The sequence below is a fragment of the Stylophora pistillata genome, chromosome 8 (assembly GCF_964205215.1).
Source record: "Stylophora pistillata chromosome 8, jaStyPist1.2, whole genome shotgun sequence".
Lineage (NCBI taxonomy): Eukaryota > Metazoa > Cnidaria > Anthozoa > Scleractinia > Pocilloporidae > Stylophora > Stylophora pistillata.
In genome coordinates, this window is record NC_142526.1 from 10,342,460 (window position 1) to 10,363,721 (window position 21,262).

At 37.2% G+C, this 21,262-nt stretch overlaps 1 protein-coding gene across 3 annotated transcripts in view; it reads right to left on the bottom strand.

Annotated features, from left to right (window-relative positions):
- LOC111332449 (uncharacterized) overlaps nt 1–21,262 on the bottom strand; it is a 55,304-nt gene that overhangs the window by 6,085 nt on the left and 27,957 nt on the right. Inside the window, exons 25-38 of one of the 3 annotated variants that reach the window (XM_088731195.1) lie at nt 17,708–17,800; nt 17,098–17,190; nt 15,569–15,670; nt 14,430–14,522; nt 13,930–14,025; nt 12,783–12,878; nt 11,650–11,757; nt 10,518–10,625; nt 9,406–9,501; nt 8,358–8,453; nt 3,891–3,986; nt 2,849–2,938; nt 1,727–1,822; nt 626–718 (exon numbers count right to left, since the gene is read on the bottom strand). In XM_088731195.1, the coding sequence (XP_088587321.1) occupies nt 626–718; nt 1,727–1,822; nt 2,849–2,938; nt 3,891–3,986; nt 8,358–8,453; nt 9,406–9,501; nt 10,518–10,625; nt 11,650–11,757; nt 12,783–12,878; nt 13,930–14,025; nt 14,430–14,522; nt 15,569–15,670; nt 17,098–17,190; nt 17,708–17,800 (1,356 nt within the window). Of the gene's footprint in view, nt 1–625; nt 719–1,726; nt 1,823–2,848; nt 2,939–3,890; nt 3,987–7,198; nt 7,338–8,357; nt 8,454–9,405; nt 9,502–10,517; nt 10,626–11,649; nt 11,758–12,782; nt 12,879–13,929; nt 14,026–14,429; nt 14,523–15,568; nt 15,671–17,097; nt 17,191–17,707; nt 17,801–21,262 lie in introns of those variants that run through there. The other 2 variants (XM_088731196.1, XM_088731197.1) reach the window with 2 other exon arrangements.

Consider the following 21,262-nt stretch of genomic DNA (forward strand, 5'->3'; position numbering starts at 1 on the left):
AGTCGTTCCTTTCAAGGTCATGATTTCCATCATCGAGTAACCGGCTTGGTGCACACTTTTAGCAGTACCTTTTTTTCCCATCGCTGATTTTTTTTCAATTACTCTAATTTAAAGAGGATAATTTATACACTAAAAATTAGGCACAGAAAATAGAGGTAACCGTGCTCGTTCGAGAGCTATAGACCATCGTACCTCTTTACCTGATCTATCGATTGAAAACCAATACCATGATCCGGGGATGTGTGCACGCTTATTCCCCTGATTACATATTTTTTTATGCGCAGTACACGATGAATTACTGCTAATTCAACTTAAAACTCGGCTAGTCACCACCATCAAACAAATTTAGCCCTTCCTTTAAAGAGAGCATTGCTCTCCAAATAATTTCTTTCCATGTTTCCGTTACTTTCTACCCAAGTTTCCTGGTAGGTCGCGAGAAAATTATTTTATGACTCGGCTGGCACTACATCGTTACCAAAGAAGCAACAAGAAAGAAATAGAAAGAGCTCGCAACTTTTGGAACGTTTTTCTCAACAGCGAAAAAAATTCGACCAACCATACAAACTTGACTTTCAAACTTTGCCTAAACCCGACATGACAAATACAATTTTTGCTTCTAACGTACCCGTAATCCTTTGTTGACATCAGCTCCGTTCTCCAAAAGTAACCTAACAATATCACTGTGACCATTCTGTACACCTTCAATGAGCGGAGTGCTCTATAAGTAGGAAAAAAATTGGAAAAAGCACGGTAATGTATAAAGGTCATATTCTCCTCTTTGAATGGCCACGGTAAGGATAAATCTTCGTTTGGAACAACTACATTCTGCAGGACTTTTTCGAGCTAAGGTCAGAAGGAGTTTTACCTTGTACAATAGTTCACCAAATCATAGGAATTCTTATTAATGGTTCGAAGGGGTACTAAGAATGAAGCAAAAAGAGAATACTCTATCCAGGGAACCAAGCAAGGCTTATCAAAGTAACACTCCAAAAGAACATAATGGGTAGAAAGTCTCAAGCGCATGAGACAGTTTGATATTGACTAATGGAAAAACTGCGCAGTTTTAAACGATATCTAATCAAAACGTCCTTTGAGTCGTTCCTTTCAAGGTCATGATTTCCATCATCGAGTAACGGGCTTGGTGAACACTTTTCGCAGTACCTTTTTTTTTTCCCATCGATGATTTTTTTTCAATTACTCTAATTTAAAGAGTATAATTTATACACTAAAAATTAGGCAAAGAAGATATAGGTAACCTTTCTCGTTCGACAGCTACAGACCATCGTACCTCTTTACCTGATCTATCGATTGAAAACCAATACCATGATCCAGGGATGTGTGCACGCTTATTCCCCTGATTACATATTTTTTTATGCGCAGTACACGATGCAATACCGTTAATTCAACTTAGACATTCTCGACTAGTCACCACCATCAAACAAATTTAGCCCTTCCTTTAAAAAGAGCATTGGTCTTCAAATAATCTTTTTCCACGTTTGCGTTACTTTCTACCCAAGTTTCCTAGTAGCTCGCGACGCAATTTTTTTATGACTCGGCTGGCACTACATCTTTACCAAAGAAACAACAAGAAAAGAATAAAAAGAGCTCGCAACGTTTGGAACGATTTTCTCAATAGCGAAAAAAATTCGACCGACCATACAAAACTTGACTTTCAAAATTTTGACTACACCCGACATAACAAATACAATTTTTGCTTCTAACGTACCAGTGCTCCTTTGTTAACATCAGCTCCGTACTCTAAAAGTAACCTAACAATATCAGTGTGACCATTCTTTACAGCTGCAGTCAGCGGAGTGTCATCCTATAGGTAGGAAAAAAATTGGAAAAAGCACGGTAATGTATAAAGGTCATATTCTCCTCTTTTAATGGCCACGGTAAGGAAAAATCTGCGTTAGGAACAACTACATTCTGCAGGACTTTTTCGAGATAAGGTTAGAAGGAGTTTTACCTTGTACAATAGTTCACCAAATCATGGGAATTCTTATTAATGGTTCGAAGGGGTACTCAGAATGAAGCGAAAAAAGAGTACTCTATCCAGGAATAATGGGCATCAACTTTTCAAGCAAGGCTTATCAAAGTAACACTTGAAAAGAACTTAATGGGTAGAAAGTCTCAAGCGCATGAGACAGTTTAATATTGACTAATGGAAAAACTGCGCAGTTTTAAACGATATCTAATCAAAACGTCCTTTGAGTCGTTCCTTTTAAGGCCATGCTTTAAATCATCGAGGAACCGGCTTGGTGCACACTTTTAGCAGTACCTTTTTTTCCCATCGATGATTTTTTTTCAATTACTCTAATTTAAAGAGGATAATTTATACACTAAAAATTAGGCACAGAAAATAGAGGTAACCGTGCTCGTTCGACAGCTATAGACCATCGTACCTCTTTACCTGATCTATCGATTGAAAACCAATACCATAATGCAGGGATGTGTGGACGCTTATTCCCCTAATTACATATTCTTTATGCGCAGTACACAATGCAATACTGATAATTCAACTTAAACATTCTCGACTAGTCACCACCATCAAAAAAATTTAGCCCTTCCTTTAAAAAGAGCATTGGTCTCCAAATAGATTTTCTTTCACGTTTCCGTTACTTTCTACCCAAGTTTCCTAGCAGATCGCGACGAAATTATTTTATGACTAGGCTGGCACTATATCGTTACCAAAGAAACAGCAAGAAAGGAATAGAAAGAGCTCGCAACTTTTAGAACGTTTTTCTCAACAGCGAAAAAAATTCGACCAACCATAGAGAACTTGACTTTCAAACTTTCACTAAACCCGATATAACAAATACAATTTTTGCTTCTAACGTATCCCTACTCCATTGTTGACATCGGCTCCTTTCTTCAAAAGTAACTTAACAATATCAGTGTGACCATTCTTTACAGCTGCAGTGAGCAGAGTGACCTCCTATACGTAGGAAAAAAATTGGAAAAAGCACGGTAATGTATAAAGGTCATATTCTCCTTTTTTAATGTCCACGGTAAGGAAAAATCTGCGTTTGGAACAACTACATTCTGCAGGACGTTTTCAAGCTAAGGTCAGAAGGAGTTTTACCTTGTACAATAGTTCACCAAATCATAAGAATTCTTATTAAAGGTTCGAAGGGGTACTAGGAATGAAGCAAAAAAGAGAATACTCTATCCAGGGATAATGGCCATCTAAAACTTTTTAAGCAAGGCTTATCAAAGTAACACTTCAAAAGAACATAATAAGTAGAATGTCTCAAGCGCATGAGACAGTTTGATATTGACTAATGCAAAAACTGCGCAGTTATAGACGATATCTAATCAAAACGTCCTTTGAGTCGTTCCTGTAAAGGTCATGATTACCATCATCCAGTAACGGGCTTGGTGCACACTTTTCGCAGTACCCTTTTTTTTCCATTGATGATTTTTTTTTTCAATTACTCTAATTTAAAGAGGATAATTTATACACTAAAAATTAGGCAAAGAAAATATAAGTAACCGTGCTCGTTCGAGAGCTATAGACCATCGTACCTGTAATCGTACCAATACACGATGCAATACTGATCATTCAACTTAAACATTCTCGACTAGTCACCACCATCAAAAAAATTTAGCCCTTCCTTTAAAAAGAGCATTGGTCTCCAAATAACTTTTTGTCTAGGTTTGCGTTACTTTCTACCCAAGTTTCCCAGTAGCTCGCGACGACATTTTTTTATGACTAGGCTGGCACTACATCGTTACCAAAGAAACAACAAAAAAAGAATAGAAAGAGCTCGCAACTTTTGGAACGTTTTTCTCAACAGCGAAAAAAATTCGACAAACCATACAAAACTTGACTTTCAAAATTTTGACTACACCCGACATAACAAATACAATTTTTGCTTCTAACGTACCTGTACTCCTTTGTTGAAATCAGCTCCGTTCTCTAAAAGTAACCTAACAATATCAGTGTGACCATTCTTTGCAGCTGCAGTGAGCGGAGTGTCCTCCTATAGGTAGGAAAAAAATTGGAAAAAGCACGGTAATGTATAAAGGTCATATTCTCCTCTTTTAATGGCCACGGTAAGGAAAAATCTGCGTTTGGAACAACTACATTCTGCAGGACTTTTTCAAGCTAAGGTCAGAATGAGTTTTACCTTGTACAATAGTTCACCAAATCATGGGAATTCTTATTAATGGTTCGAAGGGGTACTCAGAATGAAGCGAAAAAAGAGTACTCTATCCAGGAATAATGGGCATCAACTTTTCAAGCAAGGCTTATCAAAGTAACACTTGAAAAGAACTTAATGGGTAGAAAGTCTCAAGCGCATGAGACAGTTTAATATTGACTAATGGAAAAACTGCGCAGTTTTAAACGATATCTAATCAAAACGTCCTTTGAGTCGTTCCTTTTAAGGCCATGCTTTAAATCATCGAGGAACCGGCTTGGTGCACACTTTTAGCAGTACCTTTTTTTCCCATCGATGATTTTTTTTCAATTACTCTAATTTAAAGAGGATAATTTATACACTAAAAATTAGGCACAGAAAATAGAGGTAACCGTGCTCGTTCGACAGCTATAGACCATCGTACCTCTTTACCTGATCTATCGATTGAAAACCAATACCATAATGCAGGGATGTGTGGACGCTTATTCCCCTAATTACATATTCTTTATGCGCAGTACACAATGCAATACTGATAATTCAACTTAAACATACTGGACTAGTCACCACCATCAAAAAAATTTAGCCCTTCCTTTAAAAAGAGCATTGGTCTCCAAATAGATTTTCTTTCACGTTTCCGTTACTTTCTACCCAAGTTTCCTAGCAGATCGCGACGAAATTATTTTATGACTAGGCTGGCACTATATCGTTACCAAAGAAACAACAAGAAAGGAATAGAAAGAGCTCGCAACTTTTAGAACGTTTTTCTCAACAGCGAAAAAAATTCGACAAACCATACAAAACTTGACTTTCAAAATTTTGACTACACCCGACATAACAAATACAATTTTTGCTTCTAACGTACCTGTACTCCTTTGTTGAAATCAGCTCCGTTCTCTAAAAGTAACCTAACAATATCAGTGTGACCATTCTTTGCAGCTGCAGTCAGCGGAGTGTCCTCCTATAGGTAGGAAAAAAATTGGAAAAAGCACGGTAATGTATAATGGTCATATTCTCCTCTTTTAATGGCCACGGTAAGGAAAAATCTGCGTTTGGAACAACTACATTCTGCAGGACTTTTTCAAGCTAAGGTCAGAATGAGTTTTACCTTATACAATAGTTCACCAAATCATGGGAATTCTTATTAATGGTTCGAAGGGGTACTCAGAATGAAGCGAAAAAAGAGTACTCTATCCAGGAATAATGGGCATCAACTTTTCAAGCAAGGCTTATCAAAGTAACACTTGAAAAGAACTTAATGGGTAGAAAGTCTCAAGCGCATGAGACAGTTTAATATTGACTAATGGAAAAACTGCGCAGTTTTAAACGATATCTAATCAAAACGTCCTTTGAGTCGTTCCTTTTAAGGTCATGCTTTAAATCATCGAGGAACCGGCTTGGTGCACACTTTTAGCAGTACCTTTTTTTCCCATCGATGATTTTTTTTCAATTACTCTAATTTAAAGAGGATAATTTATACACTAAAAATTAGGCACAGAAAATAGAGGTAACCGTGCTCGTTCGACAGCTATAGACCATCGTACCTCTTTACCTGATCTATCGATTGAAAACCAATACCATAATGCAGGGATGTGTGGACGCTTATTCCCCTAATTACATATTCTTTATGCGCAGTACACAATGCAATACTGATAATTCAACTTAAACATTCTCGACTAGTCACCACCATCAAAAAAATTTAGCCCTTCCTTTAAAAAGAGCATTGGTCTCCAAATAGATTTTCTTTCACGTTTCCGTTACTTTCTACCCAAGTTTCCTAGCAGATCGCGACGAAATTATTTTATGACTAGGCTGGCACTATATCGTTACCAAAGAAACAACAAGAAAGGAATAGAAAGAGCTCGCAACTTTTAGAACGTTTTTCTCAACAGCGAAAAAAATTCGACAAACCATACAAAACTTGACTTTCAAAATTTTGACTACACCCGACATAACAAATACAATTTTTGCTTCTAACGTACCTGTACTCCTTTGTTGAAATCAGCTCCGTTCTCTAAAAGTAACCTAACAATATCAGTGTGACCATTCTTTGCAGCTGCAGTCAGCGGAGTGTCCTCCTATAGGTAGGAAAAAAATTGGAAAAAGCACGGTAATGTATAATGGTCATATTCTCCTCTTTTAATGGCCACGGTAAGGAAAAATCTGCGTTTGGAACAACTACATTCTGCAGGACTTTTTCAAGCTAAGGTCAGAATGAGTTTTACCTTGTACAATAGTTCACCAAATCATGGGAATTCTTATTAATGGTTCGAAGGGGTACTCAGAATGAAGCGAAAAAAGAGTACTCTATCCAGGAATAATGGGCATCAACTTTTCAAGCAAGGCTTATCAAAGTAACACTTGAAAAGAACTTAATGGGTAGAAAGTCTCAAGCGCATGAGACAGTTTAATATTGACTAATGGAAAAACTGCGCAGTTTTAAACGATATCTAATCAAAACGTCCTTTGAGTCGTTCCTTTTAAGGTCATGCTTTAAATCATCGAGGAACCGGCTTGGTGCACACTTTTAGCAGTACCTTTTTTTCCCATCGATGATTTTTTTTCAATTACTCTAATTTAAAGAGGATAATTTATACACTAAAAATTAGGCACAGAAAATAGAGGTAACCGTGCTCGTTCGACAGCTATAGACCATCGTACCTCTTTACCTGATCTATCGATTGAAAACCAATACCATAATGCAGGGATGTGTGGACGCTTATTCCCCTAATTACATATTCTTTATGCGCAGTACACAATGCAATACTGATAATTCAACTTAAACATACTGGACTAGTCACCACCATCAAAAAAATTTAGCCCTTCCTTTAAAAAGAGCATTGGTCTCCAAATAGATTTTCTTTCACGTTTCCGTTACTTTCTACCCAAGTTTCCTAGCAGATCGCGACGAAATTATTTTATGACTAGGCTGGCACTATATCGTTACCAAAGAAACAACAAGAAAGGAATAGAAAGAGCTCGCAACTTTTAGAACGTTTTTCTCAACAGCGAAAAAAATTCGACAAACCATACAAAACTTGACTTTCAAAAGTTTGACTACACCCGACATAACAAATACAATTTTTGCTTCTAACGTACCTGTACTCCTTTGTTGAAATCAGCTCCGTTCTCTAAAAGTAACCTAACAATATCAGTGTGACCATTCTTTGCAGCTGCAGTCAGCGGAGTGTCCTCCTATAGGTAGGAAAAAAATTGGAAAAAGCACGGTAATGTATAAAGGTCATATTCTCCTCTTTTAATGGCCACGGTAAGGAAAAATCTGCGTTTGGAACAACTACATTCTGCAGGACTTTTTCAAGCTAAGGTCAGAATGAGTTTTACCTTGTACAATAGTTCACCAAATCATGGGAATTCTTATTAATGGTTCGAAGGGGTACTCAGAATGAAGCGAAAAAAGATTACTCTATCCAGGAATAATGGGCATCAACTTTTCAAGCAAGGCTTATCAAAGTAACACTTGAAAAGAACTTAATGGGTAGAAAGTCTCAAGCGCATGAGACAGTTTAATATTGACTAATGGAAAAACTGCGCAGTTTTAAACGATATCTAATCAAAACGTCCTTTGAGTCGTTCCTTTTAAGGTCATGCTTTAAATCATCGAGGAACCGGCTTGGTGCACACTTTTAGCAGTACCTTTTTTTCCCATCGATGATTTTTTTTCAATTACTCTAATTTAAAGAGGATAATTTATACACTAAAAATTAGGCACAGAAAATAGAGGTAACCGTGCTCGTTCGACAGCTATAGACCATCGTACCTCTTTACCTGATCTGTGGATTGAAAACCAATACCATAATGCAGGGATGTGTGGACGCTTATTCCCCTAATTACATATTCTTTATGCGCAGTACACAATGCAATACTGATAATTCAACTTAAACATTCTCGACTAGTCACCACCATCAAAAAAATTTAGCCCTTCCTTTAAAAAGAGCATTGGTCTCCAAATAGATTTTCTTTCACGTTTCCGTTACTTTCTACCCAAGTTTCCTAGCAGATCGCGACGAAATTATTTTATGACTGGGCTGGCACTATATCGTTACCAAAGGAACAACAAGAAAGGAATAGAAAGAGCTCGCAACTTTTAGAACGTTTTTCTCAACAGCGAAAAAAATTCGACCAACCACAGAGAACTTGACTTTCAACCTTTCACTAAACCCGATATAACAAATACAATTTTTGCTTCTAACGTACCCCTACTCCATTGTTGACATCGGCTCCTTTCTTCAAAAGTAACTTAACAATATCAGTGTGACCATTCTTTACAGCTGCAGTGAGCAGAGTGACCTCCTATACGTAGGAAAAAAATTGGAAAAAGCACGGTAATGTATAAAGGTCATATTCTCCTTTTTTAATGTCCACGGTAAGGAAAAATCTGCGTTTGGAACAACTACATTCTGCAGGACGTTTTCAAGCTAAGGTCAGAAGGAGTTTTACCTTGTACAATAGTTCACCAAATCATAAGAATTCTTATTAAAGGTTCGAAGGGGTACTAGGAATGAAGCAAAAAAGAGAATACTCTATCCAGGGATAATGGCCATCTAAAACTTTTTAAGCAAGGCTTATCAAAGTAACACTTCAAAAGAACATAATAAGTAGAATGTCTCAAGCGCATGAGACAGTTTGATATTGACTAATGCAAAAACTGCGCAGTTATAGACGATATCTAATCAAAACGTCCTTTGAGTCGTTCCTGTAAAGGTCATGATTACCATCATCCAGTAACGGGCTTGGTGCACACTTTTCGCAGTACCCTTTTTTTTCCATTGATGATTTTTTTTTTCAATTACTCTAATTTAAAGAGGATAATTTATACACTAAAAATTAGGCAAAGAAAATATAAGTAACCGTGCTCGTTCGAGAGCTATAGACCATCGTACCTGTAATCGTACCAATACACGATGCAATACTGATCATTCAACTTAAACATTCTCGACTAGTCACCACCATCAAAAAAATTTAGCCCTTCCTTTAAAAAGAGCATTGGTCTCCAAATAACTTTTTGTCTAGGTTTGCGTTACTTTCTACCCAAGTTTCCCAGTAGCTCGCGACGACATTTTTTTATGACTAGGCTGGCACTACATCGTTACCAAAGAAAAAACAAAAAAAGAATAGAAAGAGCTCGCAACTTTTGGAACGTTTTTCTCAACGGCGAAAAAAATTCGACAAACCATACAAAACTTGACTTTCAAAATTTTGACTACACCCCACATAACAAATACAATTTTTGCTTCTAACGTACCTGTACTCCTTTGTTGAAATCAGCTCCGTTCTCTAAAAGTAACCTAACAATATCAGTGTGACCATTCTTTGCAGCTGCAGTGAGCGGAGTGTCCTCCTATAGGTAGGAAAAAAATTGGAAAAAGCACGGTAATGTATAAAGGTCATATTCTCATCTTTTAATGGCCACGGTAAGGAAAAATCTGCGTTTGGAACAACTACATTCTGCAGGACTTTTTCAAGCTAAGGTCAAAAGGAGTTTAACGTTCTACAATAGTTCAGGAAAAATTCTTATTAATGGTTCGAAGGGGTACTATGAATGAAGCAAAAAAAGAACACTCTATCCAGGAATAATGGGCATCTAAAACTTTTCAAGCAAGGCTTATCAAAGTAACATTTCAAAAGAACATAATGGGTAGAAAGTCTCAAGTGTATGAGAGAGTTTGATATTCACTAATGGAAAAACTGCGCAGTTTTAAACGATATCGCATCAAAACGTCCTTTGAGTCGTTCCTTTCAAGGTCATGATTTCCATCATCGAGTAACGGGCTTGGTGCACACTTTTAGCTGTACCTTTTTTTTCCCGTCGATGTTTTTTTTAATTACTCTAATTTAAAGAAGACAATTTATACACTAAAAATTAGGCAAAGAAAATATAGGGAACCCTGCTCGTTCGAGAGCTATAGACCATCGTACCTCTTTACCTGATCTATCGATTGAAAACCAATACCATGATCCAGGGATGTGTGCACGCTTATTCCCCTGATTACATATTTTTATATGCGCAGTACACGATGCAATACTGATAATTCAACTTAAACATTCTCGACTAGTCACCATCATCAAACAAATTTAGCCCTTCCTTTAAAAAGAGCATTGGTCTCCAAATACTTTTTCTTCCAGGTTTGCGTGAGTTTCTACCTAAGTTTCCTAGCAGCTCGCGAGGAAATTATTTTATGACTAGGCTGGCACTACATCGTTACCAAAGAAACAACAAGAAAGGAATAGAAAGAGCTCGCAACTTTTGGAACGTTTTTCTCAACAGCGAAAAAAAATCGACCAACCATACAAAAGTTGACTTTCCAACTTTGCCTAAACCCGACATAACGAATACAAATTTTGCTTCTAACGTACCCATACTCCTTTTCCTTCTCTTCTGTTGACATCAGCTCCGTCCTTTAAAAGTAACCTAACAAGATCAGTGTCACCATTCTTTACAGCTGAAGAGAGCAGTTTGTCCTCCTGTAAGTAGGAAAAAAAAAATGGAAAAAGCAAGGTAATGTATAAAAGTCATATTCTCCTCTTTTAATGGCCACGGTAAGGATAAATCTGCGTTTGGAACAACTACATTCTGCAGGACTTTTTTAAGCTAAGGTCAAAAGGAGTTTTACCTTGAACAATAGTTCACCAAATCATAATAATTCTTATTAATGCTTCGAAGGGGTACTAAGAATGATGCAAAAAAAGAATACTCTATCCAGGAATAATGGGCATCTAAAACTTTTCAAGCAAGGCTTATCAAAGTAACACTTCAAAAGAACATAATGGGTAGAAAGTCTCAAGTGTATGAGACAGTTTGATATTCACTAATGGAAAAACTGAGCAGTTTTAAACCATATCTAATTAAAACGTCCCTTGAGTCGTTCCTTTCAAGGTCATGATTTCCATCATCGAGTAACGGGCTTGGTGCACACTTTTCGCAGTACCTTTTTTTCCCATCGATGATTTTTTTCAATTACTCTAATTTAAAGACGATAATTTACACACTAAAAATTAGTCAAAGAAAATATAGGTAACCCTGCTCGTTCGAGAACTATAGACCATCGTATCATTTACCTGATCTACTGATTGAAAACCAATACCATGACCCAGGGATGTGTGCACGCTTATTCTTCTGATTACATATTTTTTTATGCGAAGTACACGATGCAATACTGATAATTCAACTTAAACATTCTCGACTAGTCACCACCATCAAACAAATTTAGCCCTTCCTTTAAAAAGAGCATTGGTCTCCAAATACTTTTTCTTCCAGGTTTGCGTGAGTTTCTACCCAAGTTTCCTAGCAGCTCGCGAGGAAATTATTTTATGACTAGGCTGGCACTACATCGTTACCAAAGAAACAACAAGAAAGGAATAGAAAGAGCTCGCAACTTTTGGAACGTTTTTCTCAACAGCGAAAAAAAATCGACCAACCATACAAAAGTTGACTTTCCAACTTTGCCTAAACCCGACATAACGAATACAAATTTTGCTTCTAACGTACCCATACTCCTCTTCCATCTCTTGTGTTGACATCAGCTCCGTCCTTTAAAAGTAACCTAACAAGATCAGTGTCACCATTCTTTACAGCTGAAGAGAGCAGTTTGTCCTTCTGTAAGTAGGAAAAAAAAATGGAAAAAGCAAGGTAATGTATAAAGGTCATATTCTCCTCTTTTAATGACCACGGTAAGGATAAATCTGCGTTTGGAACAACTACATTCTGCAGGACTTTTTTAAGCTAAGGTCAAAAGGAGTTTTACCTTGAACAATAGTTCACCAAATCATAAGAATTCTTATTAATGCTTCGAAGGGGTACTAAGAATGATGCAAAAAAAGAATACTCTATCCAGGAATAATGGGCATCTAAAACTTTTCAAGCAAGGCTTATCAAAGTAACACTTCAAAAGAACATAATGTGTAGAAAGTCTCAAGCGTATGAGACAGTTTGATATTCACTAATGGAAAAACTGAGCAGTTTTAAACCATATCTAATTAAAACGGCCCTTGAGTCGTTCCTTTCAAGGTCATGATTTCCATCATCGAGTAACGGGCTTGGTGCACACTTTTCGCAGTACCTTTTTTTCCCATCGATGATTTTTTTTCAATTACTCTAATTTAAAGACGATAATTTACACACTAAAAATTAGGCAAAGAAAATATAGGTAACCGTGCTCGTTCGAGAGCTATAGACCATCGTACCTCTTTACCTGATCTACTGATTGAAAACCAATACCATGACCCAGGGATGTGTGCACGCTTATTCTTCTGATTACATATTTTTTTATGCGAAGTACACGATGCAATACTGATAATTCAACTTAAACATTCTCGACTAGTCACCACCATTAAACAAATTTAGCCCTTCCTTTGAAAAGAGCATTAGTCTCCAAATACTTTTTTTTCCAGGCTTGCGTTACTTTCTACCCAAGTGTCCTAGCAGCTCGCGACGAAATTATTTTTTGACTAGGCTGCCACTACATCGTTACCAGAGAAACAACAAGAAAGGAATAGAAAGAGCTCGCAACTTTTGGAACGTTTTTCTCAACAGCGAGAAAAATTCGACCAACCATACAAACCTTGACTTTCAAACTTTTCCTAAACCCGACATAACAAATACAATTTTTGCTTGTAACGTACCCATACTCTTTTGTTGACATCAGCTCCTTTCTCCAAAAGTAACAGAACAATATCAGTGTGACCATTCTTTAAAGCTGCAGTGAGCAGAATGTCCATCTATAAGTAGGAAAAAAATTGGAAAAAGCAGGGTAATGTATAAAGGTCATATTCTCCTCTTTTAATGGCCACGGTAAGGATAAATCTGCGTTTGGAACAACTACATTCTGCAGGAGTTTTTCAAGCATAAGGTCAGAGGGAGTTTTACCTTGTACAACAGTTCACTAAATCATAGGATTACTTCATGAAAATACTCATTACAATGCAAGTGTTTGATCTGAGATCAAAACCATGTTTCATCTCAGATCAAATCCCTTAAAATTTTCATCTGAGTGTTCATTGGGTATTAAGGTTCATGCATGTGACCCACATAGTGCCTGATTACCTATATTTCATGCATAGTACAGGGTACACGATGCAATACTGAACCGCCTCCCGGTTAGCTCAATGGATAGAGCGCTGGACTGTTGTGCGGGAGGTCGAGGGTTCGAGCCTCGGCCGGACCAACACTCAGGGTCTTAAACTATTTGAGAAGAATTTGCTGCCTTTCTATAACATCAAGAAATGGTTAGATATTCTAGTCTTCTCGGATAGGGACGAATAAATGGAGGTCCCGTCTCCTGCAGGGTTGGGGTAGGAGACGTTAATTTCCCACACACGAGATTAGTGTGTGATGGATGTTCTCCCCTGGGTGGGATGGGTGGGAAGGTGAGATCGATGGACTGAAGCGGCTGCCAGAGGCGCCTGATATGCTGACGTCTGTTCTCACCTTAACCTGCACCCGTAATCCAGCATTAGGCTGCATGCGGTCAGAAACACTATATTAGTATTATCATTAGTATTATTCTCTACAGCTGCAGAGAGTAGAGTGTTCTACAAAATGTAGGAAAGGGAAAAAAAATGCAAAAAGTTAGGTATCAAGACCATATTCTCTTCTTTAACTACCAACGTGAGGAAAGATGATTGAAAGCATGGCTTTTCAAAGTAACACTTGAAAAGAACTTAATATATAGAACGTCTCAAGAGAACAATTTAAACAGCCATACGAAATTTACCTTTCAAATTCTGACTAAACTCGACATGACAAATACAATTTATGTTTCTAACGTACCCCTACTGCTTTGTTGAGATCAGCTCCGTTCTCTAAAAGTAACCTAACAATATCAGCGTGACCATTCTTTACAGACGCAGTGAGTGGAGTGTCCTCCTATAAGTAGGAAAAAAATTGGAAAAAGAACGGTAATGTATAAAGGTCATTTTCTTTCTTTTAATGGCCACGGTAAGGATAAATCTGCGTTTGGAACAACTACACTCTGCGGGAGTTTTTCGAGCATAAGGTCAGAAGGAGTTTTTCCTTGCATAACAGTTCACCAAATCATAGGAATTCATAAAATTGGTTAAAAGGGGCACTGAGAGCGAAGCTACAAAATAATACTCTATTCCGGAATAATGGACATCTAACTTTTCAAGCAAGGCTTTTCAAAGTAACTCTTGAAAAGAACACAATGTGTAGAACGTCTCAAGGGAACAATTTAAACAGCCATACGAAATTTGTCTTTCAAATTCTGACTAAACGCGACATCACAAATACAAGTTATGTCTCTAACGTACCCATTTTTCTTTGTTGACATCAGCTCCGTTCTCCATAAGCACCCTTACAACATCAGTGTGACCACTCTTTGCAGCTGCGGTGAGCGGAATGTCCTTCAAAATTTAGGAAAGAAAAAAATGGGAGAAAGTACAGTAATATAAAGCTCATATTCTCTTCCGTAATGACCTACGTAAGGATATATGCTTGAATCTGCTTTTGAGACGAATACACTCCGTAAGTGCTTTTTAAGCATAAGGTGAGAAGGAGTTTTGCCTTGGACAACAGTTCACCAAATCATAGGAATTCATAGTAATAGTTAGAAAAGGCACTCAGAATAAGGCATTCTAACGATTTCCCCCCCCCCCCCAGCTTGACATGGCTTCTGTCTATGCATAGTTTCCTCCTGTTTAACCACAAGTTTCAAACCTTTAATAGCTTTTCAGTTCTGGTCTGATGGAGATAGCTTTTTGAAGCTCACAAATTTAGATCAAAACTATGTAAACTAAATAATACTCGATTCGGAAATATTGGGTATAACTTTTCAAGGATAGGTTTTTAAGTTAATATTTGAAAAAAACTTGATAGGTAGAAGGTCTCGGGCGTAACGAAAAAATTTGATATAAATTTGTCGAAAATTACGACATCGACTCAAAAACGTTCCTCGAGTCGTTCCCTTCCAGGTGATAATTTGCGTCATAAGGTAACGGGCTGCGTGGACATTTTCCTTGCATAACATATACCTATACCTTTTTTCCCATCAAGGAGTTTTAAGGGGGGGGGGGGGATAATTGTACACTGAAATTACCCAATAAAAGAATCTAGTTCACCGTACTCCTTCATTAGCTATAGACCATCGTACCTCTTCACCTGGTCCATTGATTGAACAACAATACCATGTTCTAGGAATGCACGCAAGCTCATTTGCTTGATTACGTGTTTTTTAATGCGATGTACAAGATGCGCAATGACACTGAAAAGTCACCTTAAACATTTTCAACACATTACGACGCAATTTCCTGGACAAGAAAGAAAGAGGAAGAGCTTCCATCTTTGTGCAACGTTTTTCTTAACAAGAAAAATTTGAACAGCCATACGAAATTTGACTTTCAAATTCTGACTAAACTCGATATGCCAAATACAATTTATGCTTCTAACGTACCCTTCCTCCTTTGTTGAGATAAGCTTTGTTCTCTATGAGCAACCTAACAGTATCAGTGCAACCATTTCTTGCAGCGTGAGCGAGTGGAGTGTCCTCCAATTCCTAGAAAACAGAATACACAATTAAAAAGCACAGTGATATATGACGCGGCCATTCTGTTCTTCAATGACCAATGTAAGGATATGGTTGAATCTGCTTTTAATACAACAACATTCTTCACTTGTGTAAGCATAGGGTCAGAAGGAGTACTGCCTTGTAAAACAGTTAAACAAATCATATAGAAACTATAGAAAGTATATAAACTAAATAATACTCGAGTTGGACCGAAGTTATGAAATAAAAAAGACAGGTCACCGTACTCGTTTAAGAGCAAGAGACCATCGTACCTCTTTATCTGATTCATTAATTGCAAAAGAATACTATGCTCTGGGAATGCACGCGAGCTTATTCGCCTGATTATGGCTTTGTTTTTTTTTCTTTTTTTTTTTTTTTAGTGGGGGGTACCAGATGCGCAATGACACTGAGAAATCACCTTAAACATTCTTAACACATTACCACGCAATTTCCTCGCAGTTAAGTCTAATGAACAACAATTTAATCCTGATGAATCTGTTGCACTTAGCTACAAAAATTCAGGGCATTCAAATGTTTGTGATTCTAAACAAATTTAGCCGTTCCTTAAAAAAGCTTTGGTCTCCAAGTATTTTCTGGCCAGGTTTACCCTGTTATCTATCCAAGTTTTCTGGCAGCTCGCGAGCATATCATCTTATGACCAAGGTGACACTATCACGTTACGAAAGAAACAACGAGAAAGAAATACAATGTTTTGCTCGACAGAAAGAAATATTTTATCAGCCAAACGAAATTTTACTTTCAAACTCCGACATAAGGTTACCGTGCACCTTCAGGGGTGTCTTGCGTGCAAGCGATGTTGCGCGTCCGGTTTAAACTGTAGATATCTAAACCCCTAGATCAAATTAAAGCATATAGGACTGGCTATGAGACTATACCAAAAATTTAAAAAAAAATTAATTGTCGAATTTTTCACGACTTCTAAATGCGAGCGCCCGAATCACCTTTTGAACGTTACATGTTAAAGCGAATTTTGTTTTTCGCTTATTTAATGTGTTCCCCCGTTTCCGGGGCCAAAGCGCTAAAAAAGCGTGTCTGTGATTTGCTATATTCAATTTTAGTGAAAAATTACAGAACATTTTTGAAATAGGATTAAAAAATTAGTAAAACTAGCTACTGTCAAAATTTGAGAGCAATCGAACAAATTCCCTTTGACTTGTAGCTCTTAAAAGATGACTCGGGCGCTCGCATGTAGAATTCGTGAAAAATTCGACAATTAATTTTTAATCAAAATTTTTGGTATAGTCTGATAGCCAGTCTTATAAGCTTTAATTTGATCTAGGGGTTTAGATATCTACAGTTTAAACCGGACGCACTACATCGATTGCACGCGAGACACCCCTGAAGATCCACGGTCACCTTTAATCTACATTACAAAATATTCGCTTCTATCATACCCCTCCTAGTTTGTTGACATCAGCTCCATTCTCTATAAGTAATCTAGAAATATCAGTGTGACCTTTCTTTACAGCTGCAGTGAGTGGAGTGTCCTTCAAAATGTAGGAAAGAAAGCAAAGGAGAATTATAGTAACATATAAAGCTCATATTCTCTTCTTTAATGATTAACGTAAGGAAATGCGGTTGAATCTGTCATACAAAATAATTTAAACAGCCATACAAAAATTGACTTTCAAACTCTGAACAACGAATTAATTATGGCGAATTTGGTGCACAAATCCAAATAAGAAAAAAATAGGGCTGTTACAAGTATTGCGATTCTAAACAAATTTAGTCCTTCCTTGAAAAAGGCTTTGGTCTCAAAACATTTTCTGGCCAGGTTTGCCTTCCTAACTGTCCAAGCTCTTACAGCTCGCGAGCATATTATTCTATGACCGAGGTAGCACTTTGGCGTTACGAACGAATCAACAAGAAAGAAAGAGAAAGAGCACGCATCTTCGTGCGACGTTTTGCTCAACAATAAGAAAAATTTGAACAGCCATACGAAATTAGCCTTTCAAATTCTGCCTAAACTCGACATCACAAATACAATTCATGTTTCTAACGTACCCATTCTTCTTTGTTGACATCAGCCTTGTTCTCTATGAGCAACCTTACAATATCAATGTGACCATTCTTTGCAGCTGCAGTGAGTGGAGTGTCCTTTAAAATGTAGGAAAGAAACAGTCTGCAAGTGTTTTCAAGCATAAGGTCAGAAGGAATGTTACTTTGTACTAAATCATAGGAATTCATACTACTGATTAGGAGGGACACTAAGAATGAAGCAACAGAATGATCCCCCTCACCACTGACATGGTTTCTGTCTACGCAAAGTTTCCTTGTGTTAAACAATGTTTGAAGATGGTTTTTTAGTTTCCTTGCGATGGTAAAACACCTTTTGGAGCTCAAAATGAGAGATAAAAAAGCTAAATAATACACGATCTATAAAATAATGGACATGTAACTCCTCAAAGTGACAGAATTAGGTTTAGAAATAACGATAGATCGATTCGCAAACGGGATAGAATCATCATAAGTTCAGGGTACTTATTATGGATCGTAGGGAATAACCAGTGTTATGGAATTGATAATAATAATAATAATAATAATAATAATGATAATAATAATAATAATGATAATGATAATAATAATAATAATGATAATAATAATAATAATAATAATAATAATAATGATAATGATAATGATAATAATAATAATAATAATAATTATAATAATCATGTTGATGATAGTAATAAGATCTGCATGCTGGGATCTCCGCGAATCCTCAGAGGGGTGCTTAGTGTATGAACAGCATGATTTGACATGAGTGACTGATGCTCTTGCAAAAAAAGGAACACCAGCAAAGACTGTGCTAGAAGAGAAAACAATATTAACAATAATAATAATAATAATAATGTAGAGCTTTAAAGCTTAGACCATAAAATCCAAATCATTTAGGTGTTAGGGTTATTTACAAGAAGATTCCAAATCAAAGTGATCTAAGTATTTAAAACTTCTAACACAACATATTTGAGAGTACTAACTGCTGTCATCTAATCAGTTTAAACTGAAAACAAACAGAAACATAGGCATGCTACGCGTGCTGGAGTTTTTTTTCTTTTGGATGTGGGGGCTGGAATGGGGCACTAAGTATGGACACTGTCTGTATTTTTGAAAAAGAAAAAGATGTGACGACAGTTTTTCGCGCCCAAACTGGGAAACTCAACCTTCGCGGACGGCACAACAATAACTGGGGGAAATGAACTCGGTAGAGTCCACTCGGCAGGGAGAACGGAAACTCGTCACGGAAACTGGTGCACAGAGATCTACTTCGAGCGAACTTATACGGACGTCAAGGATGAGGCAGCGTTTTGGTTTCATAGTAAACTTATTCTAGGTCAGGCCAACAACTGACATGACCTCTAGCGTACGCAAGTTGCGTACTTAGGTACTCAGCTGGTATAAAGTTCTGTTGTCCTCCAAATTGAAAATATCTATATAAGATTTACAAAGGAACGGAAAACTTGTATTTAAAGCAAAAATGATTCACATTGAAATATTCATGTGTCGAAATTGGAAGACCATGTTCAATAAACTTAAGACCATTAAAAATAGGAAACTTAGGTGGAGAATTCACAGCTTTGATATTGAAAATATACCCCGGGAAATTACAACAGAGCAGCTTACAAAATAAATTGAAAACTACAATTAAAAGTTTCCGCTTATCTAAGCAAAATTGGTGTTAAGTTTGATCGTATGAAAGGAAATTGAAGTTTCGAGTATAACCTCAGCTGCCAACTACCATAAGAACCTATTTTGCCAGAAAGACCATTAACACTTTCATCTATCAAAAATTTCACTAGAGTTGAACAAGAAAAGTACCGAGATGCAGCTGTACAATTTAACTTCACTATTCAAAATTTACTTGTGGCTTTTATCTTTTTAAAACACCGCAATCAAAGAGACTCGCATGAATTGAGAACGGCTAGAATACCAAAAACAACGAATAAATATGCTTAAACATTCACACGGAAAAATCACTAAATTTTCCCGTAACAAAGAGCATTTACTTTCAAAGTATTCTACTGAAAATATCGTTCACTGGAGAGCAACAAAAAACCCTTCCAATTTATCTGAAATAAACTCAGACACAAGTATTTTATTGTCTATTGCCATTGGTGTCTAAATAACAGTTGGGAAAATATACTGTATTTATACCACACTTCCTGCACTTTCTTCCACAGCCCTAATTTGGTCTCGTCATGCAGCGTTCTTTCTCCCACGTTGCGTGACGAGACCAAACAATGACCTGCTCGTAGCCTATGACAATGCTGCTTGCCGTCATTCCTTTGTTAGAGACAAAGTCTTAATTATTCAGTCACAACTAATTGCCTCAAAAACATTCCTCCATATAATTTTGCAGTGGAAAGCAATTCCATCTCTAAAGACTTTGAACAAAGATGTTTGGCGGTCTCCGTCCTTCGAACAGGTGAAAATAGATTAAACGCAGAGATAAGTATCATTGTACAAAGCACAACAATGTAGGCTCCTTATTTGGTTGTTGCCTATCTGGACTTCTGGACTGCGTGTGAAATACGTGATAAAATACAGGATGTTTTAAAAGGAAATGGCAGGTGAAAGGCTAAAGTCCAAGGTAGCTAAAAACGAATTTTATTGGTAGAAAACGTCTGACCGCGTGAGAATTGCGTGGAAGTTGATTAACAGTAACATTAAATTCCTTGTGAAATTATTTCAGTGAGGTAAGATTATGTCATAAAATTTACGTTCATTGTCCACTGGAAAATGGCATTTCATTTCAGAAAGTCTGGTCCACAGTGGCGAGTAAAAAGTAAACACGTGATTGTAGCGGAAAAATACCGTTTTAACACAATATTCAATTCATGGAGAACTTTTAGAAGCAAAGAAACGAATATTTAACATGGCAGTCGACGCAAAAGTAATTATAACTCGGTGGTCTTTTCAATCTTTCCAAAAAGGGCAACCAGTAAGCAAAAACAAGATTATCTATGAAATATTGATTATGCAAATACTTTGCGCAAGTGTTACCGAGTCAGCAAAACAGGCTCCACCAAAACAAAAAGCTCTTGTGATAAATTCGTGTTAGGCCTTTGGCTGACGGTGTGCGCGTTGTAAGTGGAGGAGCAGAACACAAAATACGTTTTAACTTGCAAATGGCAGAAAAATTCCCTAATGATCTGACTAATCCCGACAGATCATAGCAAAAAAAGTTCTCAGTAACAGTAACAGTAATGAACCATTTCACTGGGTAGATGGGCTCACAGTTCTTGTTGCTGTCATTCTTGGTGTGTGTCAATGTCGGGTTGATTCCATCGCAACGTATCGTGGTACCATAATTTCCAGACATGATTAGCAAGGGGGACGGTATTCTAATTGGTGCAAGCCTACCCCAAATGCTGTGATCTTATAGGTGCGGAATACATACCCTAGTGCGGCAATCTGATTGGTACGTGATACAAACCCTAATGCGGCAATCTGGTTGGTTTGCGATACAGGAATAATGCGGTATTCTGATTGGTACCGGATTGATTGGTTTACGATACAAAAAAAAATTGGGGCGATCTGATTGGTGCGGGCGACAGAGCA